At 40.2% G+C, this 27,950-nt stretch overlaps 1 protein-coding gene across 3 annotated transcripts in view; it reads left to right on the top strand.

The window, feature by feature from the left end:
• The window catches only part of ATXN7 (ataxin 7), an 87,029-nt gene extending 63,735 nt beyond the window's left edge, over positions 1–23,294 (top strand). For all 3 annotated transcript variants that reach the window (XM_051627798.1, XM_051627796.1, XM_051627797.1), the window contains 8 exons: positions 11,085–11,337; positions 12,008–12,270; positions 12,948–13,030; positions 14,740–15,005; positions 15,422–15,620; positions 16,485–16,606; positions 16,905–17,865; positions 19,168–23,294. In XM_051627798.1, the coding sequence (XP_051483758.1) occupies positions 11,085–11,337; positions 12,008–12,270; positions 12,948–13,030; positions 14,740–15,005; positions 15,422–15,620; positions 16,485–16,606; positions 16,905–17,865; positions 19,168–19,185 (2,165 nt within the window). In that variant the 3' untranslated portion in view covers positions 19,186–23,294. The remainder of the gene's footprint in view (positions 1–11,084; positions 11,338–12,007; positions 12,271–12,947; positions 13,031–14,739; positions 15,006–15,421; positions 15,621–16,484; positions 16,607–16,904; positions 17,866–19,167) is intronic.
• Positions 23,295–27,950: the final 4,656 nt, after the last annotated feature.

The following is a 27,950-nucleotide window of genomic DNA, read 5'->3' as shown; positions in this document are numbered from 1 at the left end:
TCTTGAAATTCAGAGCAAAAGAGGAGCTGATGGCTGTCTCATATTCCTAGTTCATAGATATGGAAAAGTTAGTATTTGTGGTTTAGGATTTAATATTAATGTTTAAGCTTGTTAATTGGAGCAGTAATCTCTGGGTTTCTGCATGTTCCTTGGAGGGGAAAAAATCCAACACAAACCACAAACAAAACCCAGTCTGCTGAAATGTTGCTCCGTGCTTCTGTTTAACCCTTCTTAATGAAAAGAGAGTAATATGCTCACATCCTGACACTAACACACAAAGGCATTGGTATAAACCAACTGCCTTTCCTCTTGGCAAACTTACTATATTGAAAAAGTGAGCTGCTTGGTTTTAAAAATAAATTTGGGTGTAATTTGATAAGCGAGAAAAGACCAGAAAGTTCAGCTTTGATTATGGTGATTTAAAATAAGAGCAAAAGTCACAAGCTCTTTTTTTTTTTTTCTATTATTTTTTGTTGGTACATACATTGTAATTTTTGTAAGGGATTACTTAGGAAGTGGTCTAGAAATTAGTAATTTGGTGAAAATTAGATTTTCTATCCATGTGCTGATATTGGCTGGAAATCAGACCTTAATGTTCAGACTTTGGAGTCTGGAAGTTTAGGGTGTCAAGACCTACCTAGAAGATCAGGACAGTGACACTGGAGTGATTGCGGCCAGAGGAGCACACCAGGAGTGTTCTCCAGTGCTCTGCCGAGGTCTCAGGGGCCATGTACCTCCTGGCCACCAACAGCCCAGGGAGCTGCAGCTCTGGGGACACATCTGTGGAGGAACTGTCCCAGTGTGGGGCAGTGGGTGACCAGCACTTTCATCAAAAGAGCCATCCTGGTGCCACCAGCATGGGCCTGGCAGGTCATGGTGGGAATCACAGAGGGGATTAGCCTCCATCTGCATGTCCTGCTGCCACGGCTGTGTCTGACTGCCACTCATGTCACCTCCATAGCTCCAGTGCCCCTTGTCAGCAGCAGCTTGGAGGTAACAGCTTGGCTGGTGTTACCAGAGGCCTGAGCTCCAGGGGCAGCTGTTCCTGCAGGGCACCGAGGCTGCTCTGCACCCCAGTCCTGATGGAGCTGCATAGTGCCCTGGATCATCTCACAGAGAGGCACTGCATGCTGCAAGGTGCTGTGGGAGCCTCTGGAATGTCATTGGAGCTGTCTGGCCTGGCTCCAGAAGCAGGCAAGCAATGAATTTGCTGCAGATGGAGACAAACGGGTGGGCTCTGCTCCATGCCCTGCTGCCCAGTCCTGTGTGGGGAGCAGGCACCTTTCTCCAGAGCCCCCAGATCCACTAGTACCAAGGTGTTTCCTCACAGAAACTTGAACATCCCTGAAAAGCCCTCAGGAGGGAGAGTGCAAGGGGAGCAAATAGCTGTAAAAGCTTAGGCAGCCACTTGCAGTCCCGTCAGGCTTCGAGATAAATTGGCAGCTGTTAATCAAAGTGTTAATTAAAGAAAGAAACTATTAAGAGTGTGTTCAGCACACTCACCCGTGTAATTTATGAATCAGAGGGCAAATACATTCCTTGTTACAGCTCTGCAGATGGCTGGCTGGGGATGGTCTGTGCCCTTATATTTCAGCTTTGGAGGATGTGGGAAATGCAGACGCAGCCTGGATGTGTCAAGTGCAGTTGTGTTTTTATTTAAAAGGTTAAAGTTGCACACATATTTTAGGCTGCACATCCTAATTACAGCGTTGCTTGGGTCTTTCTAAATGAAATGTGAAAGGACTGGTTTATTTGATTTGAAAGAAATTATTGTCCAAGCATGGTAGGTTTGTGCCCTCGTTCGACTGTATTAGTGATTTCTGTGAGATTTTGCTGTGCTAGTGCTGCTGTAAAATTTTAATTAGTGTATGGTTAACATGGTCAGTGTTTTTAAACATGAAAACAGTAGTTTTACACCAATTGTGATTGAATGTTGTTAGTTAAATAAGCTATAATGATCCTTTTTTATAATTGAAAAATGACTAATGAGTAAACACCTCAAATCACTGTAAAATATGTTAAGGATCTGATTTAAAACAAGGAACCCCAAATATTTATTCTGTTTTTTTATTGATGTTGCAGATTGAGTATTTATGTTCCAAGATATTTCAAATGTTGGAAAGCTATGCAGGCCTTGAAACATCATTTAAAAATATTGCAGTTTGCCATACCACACACAGGCTTGCTTCCTGTCTTCATTTTCCATCCTGAAAAACAGAACATTTCTTGTGTTTAAAGGCTTCAAAACAGAAAATAGGGTGTTAGCTGTGCAGGCAGAACCTCAGCCTGGATCTGTCGTGCTGTTGTCATTTCTCCAGGAGGTTTTCTTGCAATTGAGCATTGCCCAGAGGTGTAGAGGCATAGAGAGGCTTTTGTCCCATGTGCTGCGGGGAAGCTTAAGGGTTGTCACATCCACAGGGTGCACGTGGTTGGTGCTGCACATATGGGGACACATGTGAAGGATGGGTAACATCAGAGCTTCCTTCTTGCTCCAGCAGCCAGTGTTTCCTCATCTCTGCTGTAGCAGGAACACCTTGTGGGAGAGGAGGGGCAGTTGCAGTTGGCACGTGGCTAGTTCTGAGTAGCAATGTACGTGTTTATCTTTTTTTAATCTTGCAAAGCTTTTGTGTCATGTGGCAGTGGATGTCACTAGTTAGTCACGCAGTATGTGAGGAAAATGTTTGTGCTCGGTGTCTTTTTATCCTGTTGTTTCTTAATGACAAATGCAAAGGCAGTGATTTACTTAGCTGACACTACTATTTCTGTATATCCTGTGATATTTCCACTTATTCTTCTGCTCAAAGCAAAGTCAATTCACTCTTCTTGATCTCTTTCCTATGGAGAGCTTTCCATTTCAAGGCCTGTTTTTTCTACCAGTCTCTAGAACTTCATCAGTTATCCCATAACCTCCTTTGTATTTTGGGTCACAAACAGCACAGCTGAGTCTGACAGTCAAAGTACAACCATTAAAGTTTGCTACATGTTAAAAAAAAAATAGCTAGAGGGGAAAACATTAAAATTCCGGATTGTGGCATGAATAGAAGCATTAGCAAGATGAAAGCTAGACAGGCATTTGGATATGTGAACTCATCTGAATACGTTGCACAATATTATAATCCTGTGTGATAAGGTCTTGTAAGGAGCATTGTTGATGCTGAAGGGGAAGAACGTGGTGTTCAAGGTGTAAACCTGATTTCTGGGTAGAAAATGGGCAGAGAGAGAAAATCAGACATTAGGTGGTGGTTCTTCCCTTAATTCTTTACTCCCATGCTTCTGACACACAGTTCTTTATTAGACTTGCCTTTATTCAACTTTTTATTAAACTTTGGAATAACTGTTTTCTCTATTTTTTTTTAATTTGCTTTAGGCTTATTTTGAAAAACTGAAGCTTTTCTTAATTGTCATTCAGGGTAACTACATATAAGACAGCAGTTTTCCAGCTGTACTTTTGAGGAAGCTGACCCGTGCTGCATTGTGGTACAATGGTTTTGTTTATTAGCACCAAAACTTTTCTGAAATTTATTCCAAGCAACTTTTTTTAATAGGAAAAGAATGATCTATTCAATACTTTTTAATCAGACTGTGCAGGTAATGTCATATCAGCAACAAGCTACAGAGATCAGTGCTCATAATGTGAACATTATAATCTCTCCATAGCCCCATTACCATCCAAGAAACCTGACTGTCCTTCTGTAATAGCTTTGCAATATTTATGTTCCAACACTTGACATTACAAAACAGCTACTGACCAGAAAATCCAGGGCCAGTTCCCTGGTGAGAAATCTGTCCCCCTCCTCTTAGCAAGTTGCTTGGGAAAGTGTATGAGAAAATTATTGTTGGATATTCTGCTGGAGTTTTTTTGAGGAGTTAAGTCTTTGGGTTTACAAAGGGAGGGATAGAGAAGGATGAGGAAAACATCCTCCTGTGCTCGATGACAGGGGACCTCCAATCAGTCAGGTTCCCAAGCTCCATTTTGCTTCTGGTTCTGCTCAGTGAATAACTCCATGTCCTGCCTCCATCACTTTTACCATGTTGCTCTTGAGAGTTTCAGTGCTCTCCACGAGGCTCTGAATAGCTGAAGTGAACTGATGGAAGCATCCCTAGTTCCAGACTGTCAATGCCCAAGGCAGCTGCAAGACACAGCAAAAATCTGTCTGCAGGCTGGGGATGGCACTACGTGCTGGTTGATGCTTCAGACATTATTCTACATCTCTCAGGCACAAACCCTATGCATTTTAAAAGAGGAATATTAAATTATGTGGTAATTGAGCACAGAACTACTCAAGTGCACTGAAAATGAGGGGGTTTGAAAGGGCTGGTGACAAAGATAGAAAAATGGGGTTTGGTTCTTGAAAGGAAATCTCTAGTGAATTAGAAATATACATATTTAGAAATCAAAAGCTGTGTAATTGGTTTAATGGTTTTAAAAGTAGCCAGTGCTTTTCTAAAACTAATGAAATAAATAAAATAATTATTCTAATAGCTAATATTTGCATCTGTTTCTGCTCAGAGGGATGTGGTTAACTAACCATCATAGCACCTCTTGGGAGTTAAGTAAATAATTTGCAAGTATTCAAATTTAAATGTTGGGAAACTTCAGAGAGTTGAAGTGGCTTCGGGAGCCTGAGGAAGGTGAAAACCAGGATACTTCTCACAGGATGTTTTCCAATTCCCAGCTTTTTCACCTGCTTTTAAAAACAAGCCAAAGTGAAAATTGAGCTAAAATCTGTCAGTCTAGGTCTTCTAGACTGATATAAGTGGGTTAGATGCAATTTTTAGTTAAAATACAAATACATCATAAAAAACAATCCATGGCTTTCGTTGCATTTAAGTTTGGACTTAATGAGGAAGAAGTGAGCTGGACCATCATAAACATCCAGATACGTTTTATTTACATGTCTTAAATCAGCTTGAATTGCTGTGGATGGATTTTGGAACTGGAATGATAGACTGAAACCCACATATTTGTATATAAGAGAGATCTGGATTCTGAACTGAGCATTTGTAACCAAAGCATATCTTAAGGAAGATTTTTTTCTCTGTAATTACGAGTTTTAATAAGAAATCAGTGCACCCTAGTTAAAGCATAGCCAGATTTTATATGCCTTATAGAGAAACTTGGAGTGTGTGTTTTGAAGATGATTGACTAGGGAATAGTGCAGGAATTTGTACCTGGAACAGTGGGACATTTGCCATGACAAGGACTGCTGGACCAGTGCACCAATGCTGCAGTTAAACGAAGATGCAGATGACATGTAGAACTGAGTGGCGCTACAGCCCTCATTTGGGAAGTAAAAATGTCCTAGGAGCTAACATATACCATGTTGGAACATACCAAGTCAGCTGTTAGAAAGGTCTTGATGCATTTGCTTGATTTGCCTGTTGGCTTCAACAAAGGATTTTCAGACAGGAAGACAATGTTCTAAGTTCTCATTGTGGGACAGCATAAACGCTGCATAGCTCTTACCAACCTGAAGCCTCCACAAATTACTTTAATGTGACATAAAATGTTGTAGGGAATTTTAAAAATCTTTGATATTTGTAGTTATGTTTTGCTCTGTAATGTATGATTTCAACTTCAATTCTTTTGCCCTAAGATTTTATCTTCTTGGATATCAATGGCCTCAATGTAAATGTAAGAATGTTTGAACAGAGGTGTACTACAAAAACAGCACGTTTTTAATCTCTGCTAAAGAAAAGCAAACCTGTTCATAGATCAAGCTTTGGATATGAATTCTTGCTTTTAAAATACACCCTTCGAACTTGTCATTTTTGAGAAGGGAAACATGTTTCAAGTAAAGTTTTATTGGTGTTACTTAGCTGCCTCCTTACAGGATGGTATCTACACCAGCAGAAGTATTTGGTAGTGCAGTTGTGCTGACTATTTTTGAAGTGAGGAAGTGCAGGACATAAGGTTGCATCAATATTACTAACCTGGCTATAGTATGTATAAAAGATATTACATCAACCTATTTCTCAGATAAATAGTTTATACCTATTAGTATTTCTTTGTAATATTGAAGAACTCAGGAAGATTTTTGTGGTGAGTGATGCACACAGATAAAGCAATGTAATGCCTACCTATGTGCCACCTTGACTTGTGTTTGGTATGCTGCAATATCAGTTACATGCTGCCTTTTTTTCTCCTTTCTCTTCTGCTGAAGTGTTATTTTCCTGTGAATGGAGTGCCATGAGCATACATGACTATCAGTCAGAGTCTCTGTGGTTTGGCTAAGACTGAGTGATAAACAATAATATCAGCTCTCAGTTGCAAAACCATGTTTTTCTATGAAATAGTAAGAATTCTCTCCAGGGACATGAAAGATTGGGCTGGTGCCAGTCAAGCCCTGGCAGGCTGTCACACACTCTGTAAATACTCTTTAACTTTCTTGCTGGAGTTAAAAAATCTGACTTTGTTTAGATGCTGTCTGATCAGCTAAGAGTGCAAGTTTAAACACCGCACAATGGAAGATGGCACGACCTTATCCTGACTTACAGGGCAAACAGAAGTGATGGGATGATTAAAGGGACATCAGTGGAAGATTAAGGCAGAATCCTTGGTATCTAAGGCCTGTGATTAGAGCGGGATAATGAAGCAGCAGCGAGTGAGTGAGCAGCAGATCAAGATCCCGCACAGGCGGTTGCTCCCAAGCAGCTGCACCTGCCAGGATGGCATCAAAGGAAGAGTGAATTGCCTGCTATGCCTGTCATTGTTCTAGCTCCCGAGCTTCCCCTGTAAAATCCTCATGGATCTGATGGGGTTTTTTCTCTTTTTCTTCATCATGGTGAGGTCAGAGTGCTGGTGGATCAGAGCCCAGTGCAGGCATTTGGGTTAGAGCCGCAAAAGGGATTTTAGTTGCTGCTGCAGAAGAACTGTAGCTGTGGGAAGGTCCCTCCTGCCATGTCATGGATCTCATCCCTCTGGTGAAATCAGAAGAGAAGTAAATTAGGTCTCTGCAATCATTCAAGAAATGTAATTGTGATACTGAGGGAAAATAAATGCGTAGAAGATGGTTGTTGTAATATGGCTGTACTAAAGAAATTCTGAACCCTCAAGTCAAACAGTAGCTCAGTATGATGGGGAAAAAGACAAGTTTTGGTTTAAGTCATGCTTTTATCATGCTGATGGTGACAGAGATGTGAAATAATCACGTAAACTTTTCTTTATACTTTGTTTCAACCTACACATTTAATTCCACAGTCTGGATGATTCCCTTACACCTCAGCTAATCTATGTTCAAGCTGTTTTTCTGAGGTTGCAACATATTTCACTGAGCTAAATTTGTGTGTGTTTGAATGGGGGTGCTTCATTTTCACTGAGCTCTGCTAGCACTGGCACAGGTCACTTTGCAAATTTTGGGAAGTGAGTGTAGACTTGGAATATTTTGAAAAATTTTAAGAGTATTGTTACTCTTTTCTTTTTTTGTTAAGCATACAGGGAAGAAACAGTGCTTTATGAAAACTGGAATATTTTTCTCTATAAAAGATTATATAATTTAATATAGATATAAGGTTATAAATCACAATAAGTCCCAAGTGATTACCCATTGATGGAAGAATAAGACTTGGTAGCCAAAGACATTTTTTTTTCCTTTTCTTCCCTTTTCAGGTTACTTTTTTTTTGCATTTTTCAGTAGTGCATGTTTAGTAGGAAAAACACAATGGAAAATAAGATTGTAAACCCAAGAAAAGTGGCAGCCAGCAAGTGAAGCTGTTTGTTGTTTGTTTGTTTGTTTGTTTGTTTTTAAGTTCTCATTTAAATTATCAATATCCATTTTATCAGGAAGTCCTGTGTGCTTGGTCAGTCTGTATTTATAATTCTTGCTCAGCTGCATAACCAGTAGCATACAAGCTATCACCTGTATTTTACTAAATTCATATTTAACAAGTATTTCTGACACCAAGCAGAGACAACCTTTGCTGGGACAGTCTCTTTTCACAGCTTTCTAATTCTCTGTGCTGCCCTTCTCTTCCCAAAAAATCCTCCCCCCAAACTTAAGAGTTTAGAACCATATTACACAGGCACAGTATTTGAAATATCACTTTGATGTGTTGTACAGGAATCGTGAGACTAAAAACTTGTGTTTCTTTCAAAAGTTATGTGAAGGGAAAACAACTGTTCAAAACCTGAACACCTGGAGATAATTAGATTTTTAAATGTTTTCAGGCTGAGTCAGAGTTAATGGCAAATGGGAGCCTTACTAGATTGGCAGCTGATTAGTAGAATTTATCATTATAATATGCTTAGTGTAATAAGCATGGTGGTCTTGATTATTCAGTGACAGTTTGTGTAGCAATTTTTCCATTAAAAGACTATGTCAGTCTGTCAATAAATATGTTCATTGGGTCAAGAGTGTCACGCTTAACACGTCTGGCTTAAAAAATATTAGCTTTTACTAATAAGATGGTCTTGAGATGGTTTTACAAAACAGACCTTAAGCGGTTTCCATTTAAGAATAATAATTTCCAAAAAATCAGAAACATTAAAGATAAGCAAATCCTTATCAGAAATTGTCCCCAAAAATCTCAAAAAAGTTAATTTGGCCTTTGTTTGTGGTTGTGTTGCAGTTGTTTGTTTTTTGTTTTTGTTGTTGTTTTTTTTCCAAATCATATGTTTGTAGAGTGGAAATTCTGTCTGACAGGTAGATGGTGATCTTGGTGATCAGCCACAATTCTCTTAGGTAGTTATTTTTGCTTAGCAACAGTTTAAAACACTTCCTATTTATATTAACTTGTTTGTATTGAGATTGATGCTGTGAAACATTCATGCAAATAGTAACATCTCGGTTTAGTACCAGAACCAGTTACCAGTGGCAGTTAAAGTTGCCAAAAAAAGAAGTGTTAATATAATTTGGATGAATAGTTCAGTTTCATATTTTGTCGAACTTATTCCTAATGATGGGACGCAAGAAGTTAGTCTTGTTCTAGTCTCTTTCTCTCTTCCAGTTTTTCTCCAAGGAAGTAACACCCTCTCTTATAAAAAAAAACAAAAACAAACACACAAAAAAACCCAAACAACAAACCACCACAAACCAAAACAAAAACAAAGCAAACAAACAAAAACCCAAAACAAAAGAACAAGCTCCCGAGGATTGTATTAGTCACCCTCTGGTTCAATAGAGATTATTTGTAACTGTGATAAGAACTTGGACTTTGAATTTTCTAAATACACAGAAGGTGGAAGAGTGTTGAGCAATTGTTCTCATTATCCCACGGGATAATCTCACAGGGTGTAGCATCGCTGAACTAATGGCCCTCAAATAGTAACTTCTCAGAGCTGCTCAGGGATTCTTGCCATTGCTATAAAAAGACATTTGGCAGTGAGCAGGATGTCATGTTAGAAGCACAACGATTTACCAGAACATAAATATGCTAACATACTTCACTTACAAACTCGTCAATGGCATCTGGTTCTAGAAAACTAGGCAGATGATCCTGAACCTCACAGATAACTAGTCCTTCTAAATGCTGTGATTTTCAAGCAGTTGTTTCTTGAGATGGGTGATCGGTTACTGCTTTTGTTGTGTGTTTCTGTTGGGCATTTCACATGACCTCTCCGAGCTTTCGGGTAAATGCTAATTAAACAGAGATGACTCCTTTCCTGGGCTTTCTAGGTAGTTTGCACCCGTTTTGCAATGAAACAGAAACACCCATCACTTGGTTCCATCTGAGATAACTTCTTGACTCGAGTTTCCTAATCTAAACTCTGTGCTTTTCCTTGTATTTTTTTTTTTCCTGAGATAATGAACATATTTAAAATACTTCCTCTCCCCCCATATGAAACTAGCTTGCCTGATGTTAAGTCCTGTGTTTTACCCTCCACTGGACTCCTTTTCCCCTGGTTGCTGCTCTTAGTCCTGCCTGCAGGAGCCGCGCAGTGGGTGATGTACCTGGTGACACTGGTGCAGGGTTGGTGCTGTCTCTTTGGTGGCTTCCAGCTACGAATGGAGGCCTGGTTGGTCATCATCTGAGAGGTGTGATTGCTGTGCTTAGGAGTTGGGGGTGAAAACAGGTCATATCAACAGAACGTGGAGGTATAAATTTCCGTTTTCCAGACTGTCACAGACCTGTGGACGGGTTCCGTTAGACTTTCAGGCCAAGGCTTTCAGTCTTGGCTGTAGTTGTTGTAACTTCATGAGTAGCCTGCTTCTTTCACAGTTGAAGTAAATTTAAGTAAAAATCTGTAAGTTGATCCTGGGATTGGTTGGTGCTGGATTTGGGCACCTTGAACTGTACTTGGCAGAGAAAGAGGTGTTACCTGTTGAGGGCAAAGGTGCCTTTCCACTCCCCTGAGGGACTTGCTGATTCTTGGTTCTCTCTTAGAATTGTGGTTTGCATAAACCTGATTGCCAGAAATGTCTCTTAAGCAGGTGTTGATTACACAGATCATCGAGGAATCACAGATGTCCCAGTATCAGCTGAGCAAATGGGCCATTAACATGTCCATGTGTAGGCAGAGCTGGGTGCTCCCCGAAGCTGTCATGTATTTTGTGGCTGAGAAGTCGTTGTTCTAAAGAAATACCTTTATAGTCTACACCATTTCAACTGGAATGGTGCCAGCAGTGTGTTAATGTTTTCATGTTAATTAAATATTTAATTTTCGAACACATTCATTGATGGAACCTGACCACTCTTAACTCAAATATTCAGATTATCTTTTTTGGTAGAAGAATATCTGTTGCTCCTTTTGATGTTGTTCCTAAATAGAAATCCTCCCTGAACTGGTTATACTATGAAAAAGTGAAGAGAATAAAATAAGAGGAAAATTAAGCACACCAGAGAAAATCCTCACAACACCCCAAAACCCAATGGGTTAACACTAGCAATAGGGAGTGTTATTAAAAGCTAAGCTTTAGTGGCTGGGGAATGAAGCTTCCAGAGTTAAGGAACTCCTGTAACCTACTGGAGACCAGCAGTGCATGGAGCCTCACGGATTACAGAGGCTTGAATCCTCTATGCTCTTCGTGTGGCAGGAGACCTCCCAAACCAATAAAGAAAAACTTAATGGAGTAAATGACAACGTGAAATATTTAAGAGTTGTTTCTGTGTGGGAGCTTAACTCTTTTTTCCCCCCTCCTTTTCAGAAAGAAGACACAGCTCCTCCAGCAAGCCGCCTTTGACTCCTCCCTCCTCTTCAGTATTTTCCCTCATTTCATCTTTCCCTTCAAAAAACAAAGGTAGCAGTGGAAGTGGGAGCAATCGGTCATCCAGTGGAGGTACTAGTGCATCATCATCAAATTCCAAGTTGCTGAAAGCACCCAAAGAGAAGCTGCAGATCAGTGGAAACAACAGGTTAATGCATCCGGTACAACATAGCAAAGTTCCCCATGACAAAATGTGAGTGTGCAAAGAATTCCTGTTATCACCTGCATAGGCACTGCTGTACCCGTAGAATTTCCTTGTGTTTCAGAGGGGTTTTGATTTAAGAGATACTAAGTTCAAACTCCTCCAGACCTTTTCCAGCAGCCTAGTCTGTTAGATACTACTCATGACTGTGTTGACCAAGAGCTCTTGCAGAGCTGAATCTGACGTCGCTGTAAATAAGTCCTTTTATTAGAGGCTCTTAATTCTGTGCTCTAATCTGCAAACTTTGATCATAAGGGAGTTGTAGCTCTGATTCAGGTGGCTTTTGACCTGCACAGGTGAGATTGCATACATGATAGTGGCATTTACTGTCATAGAATGGGGAGTTTCTCACTGGACATAACAGGCTGGTTCCAGTTGCTTTGATGATACGATGTATGTGGGAATCCAAGTAACAATTTCTGAAGTCCCAGATGACCCTCTGAAATACTTACATGGAAAAAAGGACAGAAGAGATTATGGATATCATAGAAAATGTGAAAATAAAAAAGAGAAGGATAGGAAAACTGTTAATAAAAAGGAAGGTCTACATTTACGTTGTGAATAGATGAGTGTATGGTTGACCGATAAGCTATTTTAAGTCATTTTTGTAGTCTATGATACAATTTTCCATTTTCTCCCCTTTGTTTTTCATAAATAATAGTATGACTCCATCTGTCAAAGTTGAAAAGATTCATCCAAAGATAGATGGTGCCCAACTGAAAGCTGCTGTTGGTCCAACTTGTTCTACTACTGTGAGTTCCTCAATAAAGACTGGCCTTAATTGTCCCTCAATACCAAAGCCACCCTTGCCTTCCCCTGGACAGATACTGAATGGTAAAGGTCTTCTCTCTGTGCCTCCATTTTTGGAAAAGAAACCTGAAGAAAATACAAATAATAGGAAATTTTTACATAAAAGATTGTCAGGTAATTTTTTTTAATTACTATTTGCTGTATTCCTCTTAGTAGTGTGTATATATATAAATACTTCTATGGAAATATATAGGAATAAGTTTCAGAAGTAAATTAAACATTTTTGTAACACTAACTTGTTATGAGGTATATTTTATATATAGTTTAAATATATAAATTGACATACTCTTACAGGATGCAAGCATCTCTACGTGTGCAGTTGCTTTCAGAAACCATTCAGACCTCAAAGGCCTGTCAGTTCTTACAGTTTTACAATATTGCTCTTCAGCCATCTTCAAAGATTTTCTTTTCCTTCTTCCTATATGGAAGGTCCAAATGCACACAGAAAGCAGAACACCAAAACCAACAAGAAGCCACAACCATTTGTTTGTCACAGTTTATATTAATGGTGGCTTGTAATCCTGACGTGCAAGACCTACTCTTCCTTTGGGGTCCCTTACAGCTGTACATTCTTCCATCCTGTTTGTAGAGTTGAGATCTGTATTGCAGCACTCCATAAACTTGCTGAGTGTAGAAAATGTTCTTTGTACAATCTCATTGTGCATTTTTATTTGTACTTTTGCCTGTGTTGCATTTGAAAACAGTTTCCAATGCGGTTGTAATAATGAAAGTAAATGTTAGTGTTTCAAAATGTCTTTTGATAATTTTTCAATGCTCTGTACCTTTGCCAGAGAGAGAATTTGATCCTGATATATACTGTGGTGTCATTGATGTGGAAACCAGGAAACCTTGTACTAGGTCTTTGACATGCAAGGTAGGATACCTTAATCAGAATGAGATTATGTAAAATTTTAATTAAGTTCCCTGAGAAATATGACAGAAAACAGAAAACTACAACTTTTTGCTGTTAGTAATTACCACTGTAAATGGTTCCTCTCAAAACTTGTTGCCCAAAACCAAGAAGGGAATATTTCTGAAGTTCAGTTAACTATTTATTCAAAAACATTTCTTAAAGTAGCCTGGAGATTTGTATTTTTATATAAACTCTTTAAACATAGATGTTGACATGGGACATGACTATGTCACTATGTCACTACACATGCAGGTAGTAAAGGAGCCAGCATGTTCCTTTTGGGGTAACCTTTGGGTCATACACAATGAATTTTAAAGTTACTTATGAGCATTAAAAGTATTATTTGCTTATCTAGGGTTTAAATAAATCAAGCTCCTTGCACTCCCTCCTTTCCCCCTAGCAGGGTCTTCAGCAGATACTTAGGAGGTATTTGATGTACCAGCAGAGCTGACTTAGAAATTAGTCTTCTGAAAAAGTCATGGAATATGCCTAGAGGTCAAACTAATTTAAAGAATTAATCAAAGCTTTCAGTAAGATGAAGTGGGTCCTCTGGCTCAAAAATGTTGGGAGTCAGAAGGGTATGACTTAATCCCGATGAAGCAAAAATCCAGATCCCCTGCAGTTTTGTAATATTTAGCTCCTTTCCTGCAAAGCAGCTAAGCTGTCAGTAGGGGAAGCATCTGGTAAATAAACCACATAGGGAACAAAGGTAAATGAAGCTGGTACTAATGACCCAGAGGAACTGAACTTGAACACATTGCCCTTTTGGAATTACAGGGGGAGGCAATTGTTTTGCTAATAGAGGAGGAAAAGCTTCAAGATTTTTCAGGAGAATTAGGCATATCAAAAGTGTAAAAAAGAGAGAAAGTAAAAAGAATTTGTCAGCAATTCCTTTTATCTACTCATAAAATATTTTCCAGAATTTCTGTTTGTGTTTGAATTGCCTGATAATAATTTTTACCTACTAAGATGAACCCAATCAAACTCTTTATGCTGGGTGGAAAAAGTATTGTTTGTGACTTTAACCATTCAGAAAAATAACTCCCATCTATTTCACTTTACTAAGAGTTTTGTGCCATCTAGGCACATAGACTCCCTCCTATCTGTAGCATTCAGGACACTCAGAGACAAAAAAAAAAATAATCTACTGACTGTGGATTCTACTGTGTGATTTTTTGCATTCCTTAGTATCTATTTGATTACATTAGTTTTCAAGGAGTATATTTGTATCTAGAAAGAAGCGAAGTGTTTTTATAAATATTTTTCACATCTCCCATTAAAACTCTGATTTTATACCTTATTGTGTTAAATATTTTCTTGAGTGAAAGTATCTTTAGTGGCGCAGCAGTTGGCAACCAAAATATCGACCTAAAAGGGGTTTTCTATTCTAGTCTTAACCTTACAAGGACTTTGATAGTTTCTTCTTTAAAAAAGAAATTGAGAAGAAGCATTTTACTTGGTTGCTGGTTTTTGTTATTGTGTATCAGGCAGGGATGTTGCCACCCACAAAACAATTCTAAAGTTTGTTTTCTCAGCCATTCTTCCCTTTGTTTACTAAACCCTAAGCGAGATGTTTTTCTCTGCTCTTGAGCTCTAGACACATGTTTTACATGTTTAATTTCCACAAGGCTTAATAGCCTGAGATTAATGATTTATTCATGGTTTTGCAGACACATTCCTTAACCCAGCGGAGGGCTGTACAGGGTCGAAGAAAACGATTTGATGTGTTATTAGCTGAGCACAAAAGCAAAACCAGGGAAAAGGAACTTCTTCGACATTCGGATCATCATCAGCAGATGCCCCCTCTCAGGGAACCACATCCCTCACCTACTAAAACTTCCCAGGAGCTGCACCAAAATTCTCATGGAGTTACTCTTACAGAAGCAAAGCCTTTATTACCTAATAAACCCAAACCTCACCCTCCCAGTCTTCCAAGGTAAGAAAAATCTGCAGATCCAATGGCAAGAAATTAATTCTGGGAGCTTCATCAGGTGGATTTTGAAAGCGTGATATGGATCTGTTGGATGGGGCAGGGTTTTTGCTCTAGGCCAGGTGACTATCAGGAATTAGCAATTATGTGCTGAGCTGTAACTCCTAGCAGGGAGAGCTTGGTGTTTGAAAGAGTAAAAGCCAACTTGCATCAATGAAAGCAGTTCACCAGCAATTAGGCAATGCTGCTTTCCAGGGCCCCCATCCCCTCTGTGCTTCCTCTTGGTAGGTGTGTTACAAAACTGTGGCAAAATCAGAAACCTATTAATGTAGATTTCCTCCTGTCAGTAACCATAAGCACTTAAGCTTGGACTTTTTAACTAGACTTAGTTCAATAACACCTTTTATGCTTGCTTTCCCCAGGCCTCCAGGCTGTCCAGCCCAGCACAGTGGAAATGCCCCTAGTGAGTCTCTTTCTGTCCACGAGTCCCCACACCCTCCCTTGCCTGCAGCTGAGCCAGCATCTCGGTTATCCAGTGATGAGGGAGAATGTGATGAAAAAGAAGAGCCTGTTGAAAAACTGGATTGTCATTATTCAGGTCATCATCCTCAACCAGCCGCTGTACGTTTCAAGTAAAAGTTAACCTGCATCTTTTGCTGGCTCTGAACTTGTAAACTAGTTACTTGGGGGCTTTGAGGGTGGTTTTCTATTGGGTACGTGAATTTTTTTTCCTACATCTTAAGAAAATTATTGATTTGCCTAATAGGCAGGTTTCACTGTAGTTGCAAAGGACATGTGCCAAAGACATATGTTTGAACCTCACTTCCCAAATCTAAAAGAAATAAAAATGCCAAAATACTGAAAGTGAAATTGGTAACTGCTCTAAGGAGCTGTGCTTTTCGAATAAGGACATGCAAACAGTGCATTTTTGGTGAGGTTCTGTGATTGGACTTCCACACTCATGCACTTTTTTTTACTCAAGATGCCAATCATCACAATAAAGGTAGCAGAAATCTGTTGGCTTAATATTTAAATCTTGACAATAGCTGGTTGTCTAACCAAAAGCACAAGCTGTGTTGCCTAGCTTGCATATTAAATGATCTCCTTTGTTAAAAACAGACCACGAGCAGGTAGCTGATAGCTCCTCAGGAAGAGAAGTTACATATCTATTATGTTTCTGTACACACACACACACAAATGCTACTGTCCTTCTGTGTTTAATCCAAGTGATTCAATTTTGACAGCTGCATTTGGTCCTAAGTACAGGAGTATCAGATGGGAAGACAATCCCAATACACCGATGCCAACAATTGAATGACGCTGTTGTATCACAGCAATAAAAATTCTAATTGATGGTCATTTTATCCTTGATGTAAACATCCAGAAGCATATTCGTTTAGCAATATTTATTGGGAAGCAAGTGCATTGTTGTTCAGAGAGCTGTTAGTGAAAGCAGAAAACCCCAATAAACACCTGTCTTTTCAGTTTTGCACATTTGGTAGTCGGCAGATTGGAAGAGGGTATTACGTGTTTGACAAGCGGTGGAACCACATGCGATGTGCACTTGACTTCATGTTGGAGAAGCATCTTAATTCACAGATGTGGAAGTGAGTAGAAGTGAAAGAGTTCTTCCTCTTGTTGGTATTTGTTAGAAACGCATGAAGCCCGTGATTCCAGTTTAAAGAACAGTAGCCTTGTGTTTGGATGGGCTGGATCAAAGTTTGATAGTCTGCTTTACTTTTTTTTTTTTTTTTTGCAACAATTAACTATTAATTTAGTAGAGTATTTTGGTGGCATCGATCACCCTCAAGGTACAACCACTTTACTGTAGCACTATTAGACTGGGTGTTGTTCTGGAGAACAGAAGCTATGTAGGTTTTTGCTTGTGTTTCTGTTCACCTGCAGGAAAATTCCTCCAGCATCTAGCAGTAACACAGCATCAGTTCGTGCACCACATCGGACAAACTCGATGCCTGCTTCACAGTACAGTGTCAGTGCAGCAGGGTTCCCCCTCCCCACCACGGTTATGTCCTCTCCAGCACTGGTGTCTCCTTCCTGTGTGTCTCTCAACAACAAATCGGTACCATCGCATGGAACGACACTAAATGCCAACCCTGCTACTTTGGGCGCAGTGGATCCTGTCTGCAGTATGCAATCAAGACAAGTGTCTTCGTCCCCTTCAACACCTACAGTGCTTTCCTCTGTACCTTCACCTATGCCCGGCAAACCTCAGAAAATGAAATCCAGCAAATCTTTTAAACCTAAGGAATCTTCTGCTGGCAGTGGCACCTGTAACAGTCCCGGCAGCGTCAGTAGCAGCGGCGGCTCAGGAAAGAAGCGCAAGAACAGTTCTGCACTGCTAGCACCTTCTCATTCCACAGAGCCCTTTAGAAAAAACTGTGTGGTTAACTCTGGAAACTCTGGGACCTCCTATCATCCCTCGGTGACAGCTTCATCCCACAGCGTTGGCCTCAACTGTATGACTAGCAAAGCTAACTCTGTTAGCCTCAAACATGACCAATCAGGGAGGGGCCCTCCGACTGGAAGCCCTGCAGAGTCGATAAAGAGGATGAGTGTGATGATGAACAGCAGCGACTCCACCCTCTCCTTGGGGCCCTTTGTCCATCAGTCCAGCGACCTGACTGTAAACTCACACAGTGGTTTTTCACATTCACATACTTCCCTTGACAAATTAATAGGAAAGAAAAGAAAGTGCTCACCTGGTTCAAGCAGCATAAACAACAGCAGCAGCAGCAGCAAATCAAATAAAGTTGCCAAATTGACGTCGGTGAACAATGTTCATGCAAAACACACTGGTGCAATCCCAGGGACACAAGGACTGATGAACAATTCTCTTCTTCATCAGGTATGAGATTTTGTCTAGAACTGAGCCAATGTGGACGTGTCTCTACACATGCTTTGATTACAGGTGTTATCTTAAATATTTGCTAGCCAATTTCAAGTCGAAGGTAGTTCTCTCTTTGCCCACTTCTCATTTGGAGTGTCTTTATAGCACAGTTACACAAGACTTTTTACAAAACATTCTCATGAAGTGTAGCTTTTTTTTTTTTTAATTAACCCTAAATGTGATGCTCAGAGTTCCTTAGGTATGTTGCCTGTGAATTGCTCTTAGATGAGATTCAGACATTTAAAAAAAAATAGTAAAAAGAACTGATAAAGTAAATCTTGCCAACAAGCCATGGAACTGAGCTACGTGTCTCAGCCTGACTTCTTGTTCATGTGGTAAACGTTCTACACCATGAAACATAATTAATTTGATAACAGAACTGTGATACTGTGATAAAATAAGCCTATTATCCCAAGGTGTCACTGACAAACTTCTTAGTGATAATGAGATTAAATGTTATAAATAAGATAGAAACCTTTTTCATTGGTAAAGCAAACAGATTTACTATAAAGGAAGCAGATCTCACAAATACATCAGATTCTATTTTTCAAATTAATTTCAGTTTTGTTTCTCTAAACAAAACTGGGAAATCAGTGTATTGGGAGAGAAAGTCCTTGATAAATTAGGACGAGAGATAATTTAGAAACTGGTGTATCTTAGACTTCCCAATAAAACTATTCAAATTGGCCTGGAGGATCAGTTGGGTAAAAGCAATCTGACACAGCTTGAGGACAGTATAAAAGACGGAATTTTAGAGAGCAGCTTTAGAACTAGAGTTTTTGGGGTTAAGAACTTGAGAAATTTTGTTTCCTCTGGTGAAATCTGGTTTCCTCTCCTGAAATCTGGAGAGCTGGGAGGCCAGTAAGAGCTTTTTCAGAAAGGTGTCTGAATTTTCAGTTTCAGCCATAGAGGAAGACTTTCACATTCTGTGGTGTTTACTGTCATGAGAAAAATGTTCAGATGGTTCAATTTATTTATTTTTTACTTATCTAATACTTACTGTTTCAACTGTGCAATATAAATCAAGGAGAATTATAATTCGGATTAATTGAGGAAGGAAATGAAGCCATTATAAGTTGAAAGAGCTTTAGCTTGAGAATTGCCAAGTCTTGGGTGAGGCAACTGCGTGTTACTGGTGTGGCACTGGGCCTGCTGATTTCCCCAAAATAGGTCTTGTTATCCAGAAGATACCTTTTTAAGTGCACCTGCTGTAACAGCCTGGCTCAGTCATCCTTCTCTTTCTTTTTGCTTCCTCCAAAGCCAAAGGCACGTCCCTGATAGCTGAATGCACTGTGGTGAGAAATGAACTGGACAATTTTCACTACAAGCAAAACCTCCATCTGGATTTTTGGACTCCAAGATGCCTTGAGTTTTCCCAACTTCCCATGGTCCTCAGGTGTGGAAATCTACTGGACTGTCACTTAAACAAGGAATTTCCCTGAAGCCATGTCTGTAGCAGTGAATATACTAGAAATGGACACTGGATTTGAAGTTCAGCCACATAATTGCTCTTATCAGTGTTAACGGTGGCCTGGACTGTTTGCTACAAACCTGTGAGATTTTACTTACAGGAGTACATCATCTTGCCACTATTTGACAGAGATTGTTTTCTGGGGGGAAATAAACGTTACTGTGGACTTATTTTTATACTGATGGTGTCTTTTGTAGGTGATAGCTAACCAGACAGACACCCTCAATGGAGAGGACCCCGTGACAAGGGGGAAAAAAGACGTGAGGCACAATGGAAAGAAGCCCTCGAGAAGGGAATATGGCTTTAGTGTTTTTATAGCAATGTTCCTTTAATGGAATATTAAAATAGCACAATTCAAAAAAATAGTCTGTGTTTTGCCCAGCCTTTTGCAAGTAATTTGGGATAAGAAGCTATCAGGAGTTTAAAAAACAAAACACAACCAAAACAAACCCAACAAAGACCAGAAAAACTTGTTTGAGGCTGTTGCTCAGAAAACAAGTATAAAAATGTTGTGCTTGCATGATACAAAACCTGTTTTCTTCTGACTAAGATTTGACTGCAGAAGGAAAGAGAAGTTAATTTTGTTTTTTTTTTTAAAAAAAAATAATCCAAACCCATCAAACAAAGGCAAATAACCTCTCAAACTCTGTGCCCAAAGATTGTATTTATTGACCTATGCTGTAAACCATAGGCCTGTGTTATTTAAAAAAAAACCCCACAGCTCTATTGCTTCAATTAGGCTGGGTTTGCCTTCCAGCCATTAAAAACAGCCCTTTTTAAAGCTAAGTATTTAAAATATTTAAATATTTTCTAAAAATCCCCATGGAAGTCAGTTATTTTATGCCTTGTTGGTGTAACTAAATTGTTCACACGTTTCACTTTCAGCCACTCAGATTTTTTTTTTTTTCCAAAATCCTGGAAAAAATGCCAATTTGAGAGCAGAGTTCACAGGGAAGCACAGGTGTGTGCATCCCAGTCATCCCATGCCTACCCAGGCTTTATGAATAAAGGGGGATTGACACAGCTTTTATATAGTCCAGTCAATTTTTATGAAATACTTGGTTTTGCTTCAAAAGTGAATTCTGCTGAAGGGCTTATTGTATAATGATTTGATTCATCTGGATGTTTTGAAGGTTTTGAAACATCAGGTGAAGTCTCAAAACTAACAAAACTTCTATTAAGGGGCAAAGGAAAGGAAAAGAAATTCCTAACAAAGAAGGTATTTTTTTCTGCCTTAAAGGGGCACCAGCTATTGCTGAGAAGAGACAATCTGAGCCTGTCCCATTGTTGGCGTAGCCCAGCCTTCTCCCCAGGTCTGGTGGCAAGTAGGTACATCAGGGAATCCAAAGCCACTCTGAGTAGCAGTTGCTTAGTTGTTTACCTAACGATGCTTTCAGTTTAACCTGAACTTGCTAGGAAGTCATTGTTAGACAGCAAAACAACAAGAAGCCTCTATGCAGACACTTTAGCTTCGAACTGATACGAAAAGATCACATCGAGAGAGCAACGTACTAGAGATGCTTATTATGCAAACTTTAAGAAACAAAAAAACCAGACATTTCAGGAACAAAAGGATTTGTATTTATTAAGATGCCCTGTTGAGAGGCTTGTTAGAACTGTGATTGGTTGAAAGGAAAAGGAACCAAAGTGATATGCCACAAAGAGAGATCAAAGCGTATTAAATCCTGCACATTTGGAGTAAAATCCACGCTCTGAAGTCCCTGGGGCAGAGCTTCCACTTCAGGATAGTGTCAGTCACAAGTGCAATTTGACTCTTGATAGACACAGATTTGGCAAGATTGAACGCTAGAGGAGTTTGTGATCGAACTCCTCACTGTTGTGGTTTTTTTTATTTATTTTAAGCTTCTGTTGATCTGAAAGCATAAATGGCAAATTCGTGCTCCTTCAGACACGTTAAAAAGCTCATTCCTGGTGGCTGCTCCTACAGAGCCAGTGTCTGCAGCCCCTGCCTCGTGTGGTTTTAAGCCATTGGGAATAAGGAGTTAGAATGTCATGGATTCTCCCTGCTCTTGAGGATAGACCTGCTTAAACATTATGTTTTAGATCTTGGTTCTAAGCAGAACATTGTTCCTGAAGCTTTTATTGTCACATAGTTCCTACTGTAAATAGTTAAGGAAGCTTAAAAATTAATTTTCCTTGCAAAATTGAATTTGCAGTGGCTGGGTTGTTTCTAGACAGATTTTGGTATTAATTTAAGAGATACAGTTTTTATAGTCTTTCCAACTTCTCGTTATGACTCCTGCAGTTTTCTTAACCTAAAAAATTGCTGCAATGATGAACAAAGGATTATACAAGAAAAAAAAAAAAGCAAACATACTTTTGTATCTTTATTTTGGAATTTCTTGTTCTATTATAAATATTGAAGTATCCCTATTTCAGAAGACATATTTTGTTAATTGATTGTACATATTTAAATATGTATTTTTGCACAGGTCTTTTTTTCTTATATCCAGTTTTGGTACAATTGAGATCATCTAGTATTTATTTATTACTTAATTAAAAAAAAAAAAGAAAAGAAAAAAAAAAAAAAGAGCAAATACCTTTTTATAATTTGAAGTGGTTCACTGCCAAGCCAATAGTCAACATGCCTACTTTGCAACTTAAGGGATGCCTCTGTTTTTGGGAAAGCTGTGTCCTTTTCCACCTCTTGGGAGTGGATTGGGAAAGCTGTGTCCCTTTCCACCTCTTGGGAGTGGATACACACAGAAGTTGTTGCCCGGGTCCTACCTTGGGAACCACGGGCATGGGATGGGAGCTGGAAAGGGTGGATGTGGCATTGCTTATCAGTTGCCTGATTCCCAGAAGACTACATTTAGTGAAGTGACACACTGCTTCTCTTTTTATTTTGATTTTGTAGTGTTTGTGTGCGTGTGTGTGCGTGCGCATCCGTGTGGGTCTCATGTGGTTGAAAACTAACGGAAAAACTGAAAGTGCCTGATTATATAAACTAGTTTTAAGCTTGGACTGTTTAGACAGCTTCTCCTTAAAAGACTTGAATGTTCAGTTGAAATTTTGGAGCTTGCTTTTTCCACCTATATATGCCAAGGGTTTGAAATGGGGTTTTAACCGGCGGTTTATTTAACTGTCTCATTTTGGGGGAGGGGTATAAATTCCTAAATGAAATCATTTAGAAAACGTTCAAAATAGCTGGTATTCCAGGAAAACAAAACCAAACCAACAAACAAGTAAGTACCTCTTAAAACCATGAAAAAAAAAATAAAGATGTGATTTCCACATGACATTTCTAAGGCAGTTGTCTTCCTGTAAGAGTTCTCTTGCCAAGGAATCTCTCTCTCGTCTTTTACTCATTCTGTCCTGGAGGAGGGAATTGGGCTTAGGAAGATTCTTAAATGTTTCACTGTTCAGCAGAAAAAGAATCATTTTTACCTTTTGTGTAAGATATTTTACGTTTTAAAAGATAATTTTCAAATGAGCACTACATAATGTCAATGTGAATGTAGGCCTTGAAAGCATCTTGCTTGGTGTTGAGCCTGGTTCTAAAAGCAATCTCCTGTGTAAAAATGTGTGAATAGTTTGATAATTTGTATACATAATCGAGAGCATCTGATCAGCTGAACTCTGTGTTGGCTGCTGTATAGTACATGAACAAATGTCATGGGATAGAAAAAATTACTTTGGATATTTAAAAGAAAAAAATAAATATATAGTCTATTTGTTTTGTAACAAGTTTCTGTAAATAAAATAATTTATACTATTTATAAGAAAAAGTTGTGCTTTGCTTCATGAAAAAGGTTAGTTTGTTGAACAAACATGTTACTAAACAAGGCAATAAAAATTAGGACTTTTCAATAAATGAGGTTGGTTGCATGGAATACATTATATGTTTCTGCTTCATTATAAAATCATTCACCATTAAAGGAAAACATTATCTGTATCGGTGCCTATGTGAACTGATTTCAGAGAATTGGATGTGCTCAAATTGTGTCCCTGAACCTCAGCATCACCAGAGGGGCTTCATTCAGCCTGGTAGGGTCCCATCTTTATGTACTGCCAGGTTTTTGATACCTGCTTTTGAGAGGTGCCTGTGTCAACCCTGCAGAGTTTTTCCCATGCAAAGAACATGTTGTTCATTAAGGTTTCACACTTTATTGTCTTCTAGATGGAATCATGGGAGGCAGCTTTTCCAGCCTCAAATGCAGGGTGTTAAAATGATCATGTTTCCTTTTTTTTTTAATTAAAAAAAAAAGCATGTTCCATTTTTTCACTGCTTAAAGATCCAGAGTGTGAATTCAACAGGTTAAAGAAATACCCTTGCAGGCTTTTCTCTGTAGCTGACTCAGGACTGGTGTGTGGTGTCTGACTTCTGAGGAGCAGGTTGTAAAACTGGTAAAACTCCTGTTAGTGGGAAAGGAGTTCATAGTTACATCCATGGCAATGCTTCCTTTATTCTCTCTTTCACCTTTTCTTCTCCTCAGTAAGAACAAACTTTTCCTTAGTACTTGGAAGAAATACTGCAAGATATAAATAGGAGGTCAGGCAGCAAGCAGGTTCTGCTTTGCCTTTTTGGAATGAGAACTTCTGACTTTCATACATTTACCTTTTGTGTTGACTGAACGTTTTGATTTTTTTGTCTCACCTTCCTGCAAATCCCTTTCTTTCCTAGCAGGAACTTCTAATTTCTGCTCCACCCTGCAAGCTGTTGGCACTGGAGTTGGTTGTGCTGGGCTGTACAAGTGGCTGCAGCACGGAGCGTGCAGGAGAGAGGAGCAGAGCTCTGCTGGCCATCACATGCAGGCAAGTTTGTGTCTCGGGGCTGTTTGCTTCAAAATGGAAGGGTTGGCTCTGCATTGGAGACCTTGTAGTGGCCCTTCCAGTACCCCAAGGGGCTGCAGCAGGAAAGCTGGGGAGGGACTTTTTACAAGGGCATGAAGTAGTAGGATGAGGGGTTTTAAATGGGAAGAGGGGAGATTTAGGTTAGATGTTAGGGAGAAATTCCTTAGTGAGGGTGGAGAGACTGGAACAGGTTGCCCAGGGAATTTGTGGAAGCCCCATCCCTGCCCATGCAGGGACGTTGGAACTGGATGATCTTTAAGGTCCCTGCCAACCTGAACCATTCTGTGATTCTGTCATTTCAGTGCATTTAAAAGAGGGTCTGTATCTAAAGAAAGAGGGGAAATGGGTGCATTTATTCCACATAACCCTGAGTTCTTTGAGGTACCTCAGAGCTCTGCAGGTTGGGAGTGTCCTCCCTTTCCCCTTGGCTGTGTCACTGTTGCTGGCACCCTGGGGTGTGGGGCCAGGACCCCTGCTCAGGACAGAGAGCAGAGCTGCTGGGGGGGCTCTCGCTTCTCCCCGTGACTCCATCCATTCAGTAAAGGCATTTGTCATGACAGACACCTGCTGACCCAGTGAGCACTGACTGGCTAGAGAGATGGAGAGACAGCAGTTTCTCTCATGCCACTTGTAGGAAAATGCTCCAGTTTGTATTTGGGAAGAGCCAGTATGGGATTTTGAGCCCGATGGTGCCTGCAATGCAACTCCAGATGTTGGAGGTTCTCTGTGGATGGTTCCGTGCACAGGCACGTGTTGTTGATGCCCTTTGCATTACAAATGGCAGCCAGCGGTGTGTCCCTTCAACCCAAAGGTTCTGGTGGGGGCTTGTTGGGCTCAAAGGCTACATCATGCCTTTGGTAGAAAAACCCCTAAATCCTGCTCCTGCACCCGCAGCTCATGCAGCTGTGGAGGCAGGGTGCACAGCTGGCCCTGTGCCCTCGCTGCCTACAGCCCTGGCACCTGGTGCCTTTGCAGGCTGAAGCTCCTAGTGGCTGCTCCTGCTTGTGCCAACTACTGAACCAACCAATACCAGGGTTTGCAATTGGCTTGATTGAAATGCAAATTCTTGCTGGTTCGTTATTATCACGTTCTGCTGCGACGAATAATCAAACACACGTGGCTTGTAGGATCCACCCTGGGACTCTGAATTTGACTGAATGCTTTTCTCAGGGCTTTTTGGCTAAGAACTGCATTAGTTGCTGGATTTGTTCCTAACAAGCAGCGTGGGATCTTTGTCATGGAAAAGTGGCATATGCTTGTTTGGGTTTTGTTTATTTCTGGCCCATCAAACTTTAGGGGCATCTAGAAGACCTTTTTCTGAAGTTGTTCAAACAAACCTGGAGTCAAACTTTATTGACAAAGGATGAAAACTGGCCTGAAAAATCCAGTCAAAAAGCCTTGTCCAAGCCCATGGGGAATGATGGGCATTGACATCTGCAGCCAAATGGGTACAAAAGCTTTCTTCAGCAGCAGCAGGGCCAGTGCCTTGCTGCTCTCCAAGACAGTGCTGAAGTTTTCTTTGTCTTCCATCTTGCAGTTGAGCTCCCTTCACCTGTGTCCCTGTCCACAGCAGGTGACCTTTTTCAAAACCAAGTGCCCTGTGTCTTGTCTGCAAGGCTAGACCTTAAACTGTTCTGTGAGAGAAGAAAAGGAGCCTTTGCCAGGCCAGCAGAGACAGGTGAGCCAAAGAGTGTTTGCACAGAAACTAGATTTTCAACCATTTTGTAGCACAGCTTGATGGACAGAACCCCACAACACCCCATTTGCTCTCCTGCCCTCCCACAGCTGAAGAGCAGTGCAGGTCCTGCAGAGCAAGGGGGAAAGGTCTCCATGCTGTGGCTGCACCTTGAAACGTGGCTCTGATTCTGGTTCCCTTGGTGCTAGGATGGAGTCAGCTTTCCAAAGTGAAACTGGAGAATGGCATTAGCTCAAGGAACTGCACAAGCTTAAGTTACAAGAGAGAATGTACAACTTTGGCATGTGGACTATAAATCCATGGAAAGGTGTCAAGTTGAGGCATGAAGGGCTGACTGGGGTGCCACTCACCATCAGTTAAACCATGAGATGAAATTAACCAAAGGTAAAACTAATGTGGTCACAAGACACTGGAAGTTAACTTCAAGTTACTCCAGGGTTTTAAGGAACCAGAAATCCTACTGCTGCTGATTTGACATGGAAATTGGAAGTAGGCAGTTAAGATAGAACAGAAAAAATGCCCTGGGTAGGCTCCAGGCCTGACCACCCTGGACCCTTCTTTGGAAAAAGACTTATGTACCAGATTGCTTTTTTTCTTATTTTCAGGAGATCACAGAAAACAGCTGCTCTGGCTGTCCTTGTGCATCCAGCTGTGGATTTCAGGAGGTGCTGCTTTTGTCTAAAACCATCCAGTTTCATCCCACTCTTTGGCATGGCTGAGACGCCAAACAGCTGCACAAGGCCTTCAAGCTCCAGGTAAAATTGCTGTGACTCTTTCCTACCGGGTCTTGGTCCAAAAAGCTTTGTCAAGAAGCTCTGCAGGTTTGTCCAGTCCTCCTCCGTGGGACACAGGCTGAGATCAGGAAAGGAGCAAGGCAAGTTGGGGTCTTCACTCTGCTGGGGTGTGTGCACTTCTCTTTTGAACATTGTTTTCTAAGAGCACAGGATTCTGAAATGTTTGGCTCTCACAGGATGAAAGAGATGGTTAGAGCAAAAAAGTGAAAGCTCTGCAAATACCCTCCAGCAAACAATCTTTAGATAACCTTTTATTTTCCATACAAAGTAGACATTTCTGGTTTGTTTTTAATGTTGCTCTTACCTACACTAGAAGAGCAGGCAGATTTCTCTGGAGTGAATGAAGCCTGGTTAGCCTGGTTTTCTCAAGTAAGCTTCTATTCCTTCAACTTACAGTTCAAAATATGTTTGGTGATGCATAAACTAGATAGGAAATACTGAGATTTATTTAATGAAGTTTTGATACAGGTAATTAAGGGCAGTTCAAATGCAAATATGTTGGAAAGGGAAATTCATCTGTGCACCAGGAATGAAATCTCTCAGTTCAGTGAAGCCCACACTGGCTGTAGTGGGGCCTTCTGACAGGCTTGGCATGTGCAGGTATGGAAGGTAGAAAAGATGTTACCAAAAGGCAACCAGAACTAAATTCTTCCTAACTAGCTGTGCTCGATCTGATATGGAACAGATCTCAAAAACCAGAGAGATTATTGCAGGGCTGAAAAGTCTGAATATTGGCCTAAATTTAATGAAAGCTTTGTAAGAAGTTAAATGTGTGGGAACACACAATATATGGAACCAATAACTAACCACATGGTAAACTAACTAGAGTTCTCTTATTACTCTCACTATACTAAAGTGAAGATCAGGATTTTCTTTTAATCAGAACTGTCTGAAATTTAAGTCTTTAAACTCTAGCTAAATACCTACTTGATGAGGAAAAGAAAAAAAAAAGATCTGAAAACCAAACCAGCTTTTAGTAAAAGAAACCCAAGAATCCTTAGGTTGTAGTTTGGGTTTCAGAACAGTTCAACAGAGACTATTAATGGGCCCTCAGCACTGCAGCTGAGGAGTCTAACCTGGGGCAGGTGGCAGTGACTGAGAGGCAGGAGATCCTCCATGATCTCCCAGTAAGAAGAGGGGACATGTGAAATTCCACACTGCCCTAGCTGAGCACAGTAGCTTCCAAATGTCAGGATCATCCTGTGGGGACATCTACCTGTTGGTGTCACTTCAAGCATTAAAGTCACAGACAGTAAATGGATTCTGT

Source organism: Apus apus, chromosome 9 (genome assembly GCF_020740795.1).
Source record: "Apus apus isolate bApuApu2 chromosome 9, bApuApu2.pri.cur, whole genome shotgun sequence".
Taxonomy (NCBI): Eukaryota; Metazoa; Chordata; class Aves; order Apodiformes; family Apodidae; genus Apus; species Apus apus.
The sequence above is the reverse complement of the archived record's forward strand: the minus strand, read 5'-3'. Positions and strand labels throughout refer to the sequence as shown.